This window comes from Monoraphidium neglectum (genome assembly GCF_000611645.1).
Source record: "Monoraphidium neglectum strain SAG 48.87 unplaced genomic scaffold scaffold01922, whole genome shotgun sequence".
In the NCBI taxonomy this organism is placed as follows: Eukaryota; Viridiplantae; Chlorophyta; class Chlorophyceae; order Sphaeropleales; family Selenastraceae; genus Monoraphidium; species Monoraphidium neglectum.
In genome coordinates, this window is record NW_014011706.1 from 4276 (window position 1) to 12098 (window position 7823).

Consider the following 7823-nt stretch of genomic DNA (forward strand, 5'->3'; position numbering starts at 1 on the left):
GGGACCGCCGACGCAGGCGGGTCCCCGGCGCCAGCTGGCGGCGGCGACGAGCCACAGCGGAAGCGGCCGCGTATGCTCGCCTTGCCATCGGCGCCCCCCGCTGTGCGACAGTTGCCGGCTGCAGCCATGGCAAAGCCAAAAGCTGTGGCCCCGTCGGCTCCACCAAACGCCGCGCCAACGCCCGCCGGAGCCCCGCCCAGCAGTGATGCGGCTGTGCCTGTCGCGGCGACAGCGGCGGCGCCGCAGCCAGCAGGGGCAGCTGCAGCAGCCAAGGATCCCTATGCAATTGACTACAGCGGCTTTGAAAGCCCCGACAGCGACTGACCAGGACACTAAACTCCTTTCACATGCAAACTTCCATCCTGCGACCGCCACAATGCTGGCTGCCAAAGCAAGCGGCTGCCCGGCAGCTCCCTGCCCGACGACGGTGGGCCGTTGTGTCTGTACTATATTGTTGTCCATAAGTGCAGAGGGGCTGAGATGCCTCCATGCGGCGTGCCCGCGGTTTGGCCGCGGTCCCAGTAAGTCTCGATTGGCTTGTTGCTAGTGGCCAGGTGGCGGACCAGGCACATCTTATGTCTAGAGGTGTGACGATATGAAGCTCTTTCAATCAACACTCATGCTGATCACAACTGAGGGGATACCAGCATCCCGCACGCAGCCCGTCAGATGCGGATTGCACACCCCAAACTCCTCCCGCTTCAGGCCAGGCTGTGGCAGACATGCTCAGCGTCTGGGTGGCCCAGCCCCCTGCATGCTGGCCACCCAAAGTTGGCCCTGAAACTAAAGTCCCGCATTTCCTGCTGCATGCTGCCCAACCACCACTGCGTTGGTCGGCAATACCCCCAAATGAGCGACGCGCACGCACTTTTGAGGACGGGGACCGGAAGTAGGGGGGGCAGCCACGGCATTGAACGCCCGTGCTTGCGCATTTTCTGTATGTCTTAACCGGCGTCCCCCAAGCAAGGCATTTAGGCCGCTGCCCAGGTGCGATGCAGTGTCACATGCATATGACAGTCAAATCTACAAGACTAACACAGAAGTTTTTCCAAACTGATAAGCTCATGAGCGGCACTGTTGTGGCTTGGTGACCGGTGCCATGCAACCATTCATCTGGACCTGCAATCCATCAGCCGGCAGGACAACTACGTGAATGAGCCGCTTCCTGTCTTTGATCTCATAGCAAGCTTGCCAACGCTCAAGCATTGTGGCTGGCGAGGCTGTCATTCTGGGCACTGCAGCTATGGCGGCGCAACAGCAGGGCCCACGCCGCGAGCTGCGGCGGGTCATCTGCACAAGGTGCCGCCCAAAACAGTAGTTGAGCCTGCGAATGGCTAGCAAATGCAAGCCGGCGATTTGCCTGTGGTATCAGGATTGCACCACGCAACGGAACGCAGTTTGCACCGGTAGGCCCGCGCTGCTGGATGCCAAGTTCATCAATCCGCAATGACTTGCCTCTGCCCTGCTGTGCTTGTGGACACACGCAGCATTTCTGGGCATGATATACGTACACGCAATTTCCCCGGGATCCTCAAATTTGGTAGTGGATTCCAGACTGTTGTTGCTGCTGTGATGACCGCGCTGGTTTGGGTTGTGGCGCTGCGTTAGCTCAAGAGTTACCCAGCAGCACTCACTTCATGCAGTGTCTATCCCAGGGTCGCAAGCAGAAGGAAATGTCCCTTAGTAAAGAGGGTAAACCTGGGCCTGGACGATTGAACTGCAAGGATTTCAACAGCCCGCTGGCACCGCGCCTGTGACCACTCGCGGACTGGTCGCGGCTGAGCCGACCTGGTGACCGGTGACGAGTGACAAGGGGGCGGCAGGCCGCTTGCGTTGCACAGCTGGGCGGGATCTAGAAGCCGCTATTTTCTTGTCAGATTTGAGGAGGCCTGACATCCGCGGTGCGTCGCTCACCACGTCCAGGAAGGTGCAGTGGGCGAGTTTGGGTCGGGTTTTGTCGGGTTAGGGGCACCTATCTAGCCCGTCAACACGTTTGGGACGCACCAAATTCTGTCGCCGTGCGCACTAAGCTTGTCAAGTGGTTCGAATCCCCAGATCCAGCGTGGCCAAGTAGTGCCGCCGCTCGCAGGACATCGCTGCCCAGGTGTGAATCCCAAATCACGTGCTTTTGTCCTGTATTGTCTACTATCACTCCACGTCGGCAGCGCTGCACAAGCACGGCGGCCATGTCTGGGCGGTGACGCCCGCGGTTCGCCCCCTACCATCCATTGATACGCCGTGCCCGCCTCGACATGCCCCGCAACACCAAACTGGCAGGATCACAATGCGCTGCCTCCTGCTGCTGGCCCTCCTTGCGGGGGTGGTGGCCGGCAAATCCGTGCACTTGGGCACGGCGCCCGCAGCGCTGCAGGCCCCGCGCCGCGAATTGCGACAGTCGGTCAACTGCGCCAAGTGCAAACCCAGCTACGGCATGCGGATGAGGATGGCTGGCAAGTGCGAGGCAACGGTCTGCCTGTGGTTCCAGGCCCGCGGCGCCAAGGATAGCACTTCAATGTGGTGCGTGGGTCTACCTGCCGGAGGTCTTCTGGTGCACCTGTTTGGGTTTGGGGGAGGGGCCTCAGGGGCACATTGGATTGGATTGGCTCCTATCACCTTTGTTGTGTAGTGTCAGGCACCGGTATCGGTGCAGTCTCGGCGGCAGATGCTATACGGGGCAGGCAGCTGCTGCACCTGTCTCAAAGCGGGACACCACAGGGTCGCGCTGCACCAAGAGGCGGCAGCTACGTACTTGTTGCACATGCGTTGCCAATGTCTGCACAGCCTGCTGCCAGAGCCAAGCTGCACACCTCGCAGCCGCCCACCTTCCACCATCGCTGCAGCCTCATCTTCTCACTGCCTGATCAAGGCACCACCCTGCAAGATCATCACCGCGGCGTTCGCGATATTGCAAGCCGCGCCTCCCGTCCACCCTCCCAACCCCGCAGCTGGGACCTGGACGCCCAGTGGACAAACCTTCTGATCAAGAACGCTCCCATTTCCATTGACACCAAGTTTGACGTCTACTGGGACTACGAGAACGAGGCGGATGAGAAATCCGCTGTCCTGGTGCTGGACAAAATCAACGACGACTGCTGGACCCAGTGCAAGGTGATCTCTGGGTACGAGGCAAAGATCGCTTGCGAATGAGGGGCGTCGGCAAAACACAAACAATGCGGCAAGTATGAGCCTTGGATGCTGCAAGCGTCTGCGCCCTTCGTTGACAGGCGCTCCCGTGGCCACGAGGGGCCCCAGGGCCGTCCGACAGATGTTGCCGCGGCTGGCCAGCATCTGTATGGTTCGCCGGCTCCAGGGGGCGGGGTGCTGTGCACGGCGGCACGCATTTCAAAACTGCAGTAGCGTATCTAGTCAGCGAGGGAATGGGTCCAATGACTGGCAGATGTACACGAACGTGTCTTGATTGCAGCGCTCCTTGCCGAAGCGCTCCAGGCCCGCGTTGAGCAACAGATTGTTTAGATGCTGATGCATTTGATCAATGTACATGATGTGCGCGGCCAGCTGCTTGGCACATTGGCTGGCAGTGCCAATGCCATCGGGCTTGGGCATCCTTGTCTTTTGCCACTTTCAGCTACGCACTTGTATGGATCAACCAGCACATGCCACCACACATGCGGTAATAAATGTAAAGAGGATTTTGTTTGAACGCTCTGCACAGCTTGTTGTGCTCGCTCGCTGAAGAAAACTGTGACAGATGCATCTGCACCAGCGCCAAACTTTGACTTGAGAGCGGGGCTTGGACAACATGAAGGAAGACGCAAGGGTGTGCAGACAGACACGAGGAGGTTCGGCCCTTGTCCCAGCCGCAGGGGCCATCACACACTTGCGCATGGTGCCGTTTGGGTCGAAAGCCAGGGTACAGGTCTACAAAGTGTTTCTTGTGGGACGCTGGCTGCAGGGTGTGAACAGTGTGGCTCAACGCATTTTATTTCAATGAAATCTGGGCACGGGGCGCTGCACGTGGCTGCCTGTTGTGCATGGGCTCACGGGTGAGAACGCAGGTGTAGCCCTGCAGGGCTGCACATGATGCGTGGACTGCAGCTGCAGCCTATGCATGCATGCACCGGGGCTGGCCCCAGTGCCGAGCACGCAGTCGCACTCTTTTCGGGGATGAAGCTGACATTGCAGCCTGTCGCAGTAGGCCCTGCTTGCGCGCACGCCCTGGAGTTTGAGGGCGGCGAGCAGCAAGCAGGGCGAACGGAACCGCAGTCCCAATCGGCTAGCAACAGCACGTCGACTGCACAGCGGTTTCTACGTGCAAGGAAACCAGTGATTTTCACATTTTCTAGTTGCAGCCTGAACCTTGAGCAAGAAGAAACACGCTGTGTTCATGCAGAACTCAACACGGGATGCGGAACTCAACACATGCTCATCTTCACAGTCCACTGTCCCCACCAGAAGTGACTGCGATGACACTGCATAGCCTAGGGGGCGATGCACTTGGGATACGCAGAGCTGACTGTCATATGCTCTTATGAAATATCAGCAGACAAGCGAAGCAAAGGCCACCTCACACACTCGGGAACGTCGCTGGCCGCGGCCCGGAAGCTGATTCAGTGATAGAGTGATACGGTGCCGGTACCCAGATTAGGGGTGCAGGAATAAAGACTATGCTCGCCTTTCGAAGCCACATCAACTCCCTGCAGCAACACACCCGCACAAGAAGCCCAGATCTGATATCCTGCGTGTGATTGGGCCCAGGAAACACAGGACGTCCCCTCTGAAGGTGTGGCACGCATCAGTGTGGTTTCTTTGATGCTGAAGCTGTGACGGGCCTACTGCGGAGGGCTTGGCATGGACACGGCCGGCTGGCCGCCGATGACAGCCAAGTCACCCGGCCTCTCCCGGCCACCACGCCGCAAACTCCGCAGGACGCCGTCGCCTCCATGCAGCGTCTCGCCTTCCTCATCGTCTTCATGGGGGCGGCAGCTGGCGAGGCCGCGCGCCTCGCCGGCGTCGCGAAGGGGCCCCCCCTGACGCAGCACCAGACGTCACGCCGCGAGCTGCGCCAGTTCGCGGACCTCGCCGGCGCCATCGTGGGCGGCGCCGTCAGCGGTGCCGTGCGCGGCGGCACAAACGCAATCCTGGCGCCCCCCAACCGTGGCGCGACAACTGTGGTCCCCACGAGGGGCAGCGGCAGCAGCGGCGGCGGTAGTAGCGGCGGCTGCAGCAGCTGCCGCCCCACCTACACCCTGCGCGTCCGCATGAACGGCCGCTGCACGCATAACATCTGCTTCTGGTACACTGACCGCAACAGCCGCAATGGTGTGAATGGTTGGTGAGTGCGCCGGGCGCGGGTGCGGGCCGGCAAGTAGGGGCCATGGGTTCGGGGCCGAATACCCCAGCTGCCCGCTGCGCACGGCTGTCGCAGACGCTGCTGGCGGACTTTGGCGTTTGATGTGGTGCTTGTCGTTGCCGCTGCCAGGCCAGCATATCTGTAGCCGGCGCTGTCTGTTGCGCTTACTTTGAGGGAGGCTCGGGTGCAGAGGGGCAAAGAATACAAACTGACGCCCCGCTGGCGGCCAAAAGCGCGCAGCTCGAGCGCGTCAACACGTCTTTGACCGGCCCCGCCGGCCCCTCCCCCCTGACCAACCCCAGCTGGGACATCAGCAGCTCGTCGTCTAACCTCGTATACGAGGGCACGCCAGTATCCTTGGACGAACGGTATGACGTCCACTACCAGTACGGCGCCGACGCTGACGAGGACTCGACAGTCATGAAGTTCACACCCATCAAGACCCCCTGCTGGACCAACTGCAAGGTGCCGTCCGGCTATGAGGCCACGTTCGACTGCTGATGCTCGGCGCATAAGACGACCGGGAAGGCGGCGCGTGATGCGACTGGGGCCGCTTCGGTCTGCTTGGGTCGGCACACCTATCACCATTGCACTGCCCAGGCCTGCCTGCCTCAAGCCTAGGGCGTTCGCGACTTTTGTTATCTCTAAGTCGAGGGCTTATTGAACTTTTTGTCGGGATTGCCCGCTCTCTAGGCCATCAGTAGCCTGCTTCACACGCACCCTGTGCGCCCCAAGCGCTGTCGGCGGTGCCAAAATCAAAGCATGCACTGTTCCGACGCATTGCCTGGCTCGCCCCCAGCGCACCTGTTGTCGCACCCTCCACATGCAACATTGCCTGCCGCAGCTGCCCTGCAATACACTGGCCCCATTTTATCTTGCTGTGCTGCCTGCATTGCAGTGCCCTGCAACTGATGTAGAATTAAGTCCTTTCAGCAGGCAGACAGTTTGAGCAGCTGCACAGACTTGTATTTGGGTGCGCCCGCTTTGCTCATGGTGAGACACGCACCTTACTGGCTGCTGGCTCTGATTCAGGGTAATTTTGCTGGATGGCTGACAAAAAAAACTGACACATGGTGGTGTGCGGGCTCATGGCGATGGCCGTCCTGCAGCAGGGGCACTAAGATTACACAGGTGTAGGATTCTGACTCGACAGAGAGAAGCTGTGTACAGCAAAAAGTGTGTCGTGCGCGCGTGCGCATCGTTTGATGGCTGTGCTGGGGTGTTTGCGGCTGAGAAAGCGCAACCCCGGGCGGAGGAGGTGGCCCCTGACGCGCGATCACGGTGGCGAGCTGCGGGAGACGCCGCCGGCCAACAGCCATGGGGGCGCCTCCCCTCGCAGGCGGGCGCGCTGGAGAGCCGTTTAGCGGGCGCCGCGGCCGCAATATAAGTTTGGTGCATGTGATAGGCTACAGACCCAGGCGCTCTGAAGTACAACCAATGAAGAATGCAAGGCCAACTGATGCGAGGCAAGCGCGGGTGTGCGCCCCGGAGCCACAGGCACGGCGGCAGAGGTGCCCCGGCCGCACCCAGTGCGGCCGACAGAGCAGCGGCGCAAAGGGCGGCCGCCGTGGGGGCGCGCGCCGGCTGCGCCGCGTTGGACGCAGCAGGTCTATGTGTGGTGGAGCTGCAGGAAAAGCCACCAAGGCATTCGGGGCAAGTGCACGCTGATGTGGGTCCATTCCATTCGCTGACAAGGCGCGAGGATCGCGACAAGCGCCGCGCCGCGCATGGTGGCGAGAGCGCCCTGCCACCCATTACAGGGCGGGCGGGCGCCATACAAGTAGTGGGTGGGCCGTCCCGACGCGCCGCGCCCCGCCTGTTTCAACCTGAGCAAAAAGACAGCGCAGGCCGGGCCGGCCATAAATATGGGGCGCGGCGGCCCCGCGGTGCAAGTGGACATGGAGGGCCCCTGGCCGCAGCAGTGGCGGCAGGCTGTGTGACCCGGGAGCGATGCGACAGCTGTGGGAGTAGGTACCGAATTCCCAGAGGCTCCAGCTGCCGAACTGGCCGGCTGCCTCGTGGGAGGTTGCGCCGCCAATGGGGATAGGTCCGGTCGGCCTTTCAGGCGGGACAAAATTGGGGCGATGCAACCGTGTGGCGCAGCGTGCAGGGGGCTTAAACGCGCACCAGCACAGGGATGGCAAATATAACAGAATGCATGGTTGGGGCCCAGGGCCAAAGACGGGATCGCCTGCTGCTAACGCCGCGGTCTGCAGGCCCGGGACGCCGCAGGGTGCTGTCACGCCGCCGCCTCGCCGCCGCCCAAGAGCGCGGGCGCCGCGGCGGCGCCGCCGGGCGCAGCGTCGGGGGCGGCGTCGGGCGCGGGGCGGCGGACGTACATCAGAATGTATGCCTGCGCCGCGGCAACCTCGGCCTTTGACACCGGGCGCACAGAGGCGTCACTGATATAGTACCATTGCTCCCCGCCCGCCGCGCCGGCGGCGCCGCGGCCGGCACCCAGCGCGCCGCCGATCGCGCTGAGTATGCCGCCGGCGCCGCCCTGCGCGGCGGC

At 61.8% G+C, this 7823-nt stretch overlaps 3 protein-coding genes across 3 annotated transcripts; 2 read left to right on the forward strand and 1 right to left on the reverse strand.

Moving 5' to 3' along the window:
• Positions 1–2443: 2443 nt before the first annotated feature.
• Positions 2444–3147, forward strand: MNEG_9401 (hypothetical protein; the record flags this gene model as incomplete). The annotated part of the gene is made up of 2 exons (XM_014042126.1): positions 2444–2517; positions 2946–3147. 2 exons carry the CDS (start codon positions 2444–2446, stop codon positions 3145–3147), a joined length of 276 nt encoding a protein of 91 aa, XP_013897580.1.
• Positions 3148–4901: 1754 nt separating this feature from the next.
• MNEG_9402 (hypothetical protein) lies at positions 4902–5812 on the forward strand (the record flags this gene model as incomplete). Its single annotated transcript, XM_014042127.1, has 2 exons — positions 4902–5293; positions 5614–5812. The coding sequence occupies 2 exons, from the start codon at positions 4902–4904 to the stop codon at positions 5810–5812; spliced, it is 591 nt and encodes a 196-aa protein (XP_013897581.1).
• Positions 5813–7550: 1738 nt separating this feature from the next.
• MNEG_9403 (hypothetical protein) lies at positions 7551–7811 on the reverse strand (the record flags this gene model as incomplete). The annotated part of the gene is made up of 1 exon (XM_014042128.1): positions 7551–7811. A coding segment is annotated over one exon (261 nt), but the record flags the coding sequence as incomplete, so codon positions are not given.
• Between the last annotated feature and the right edge of the window lie 12 nt (positions 7812–7823).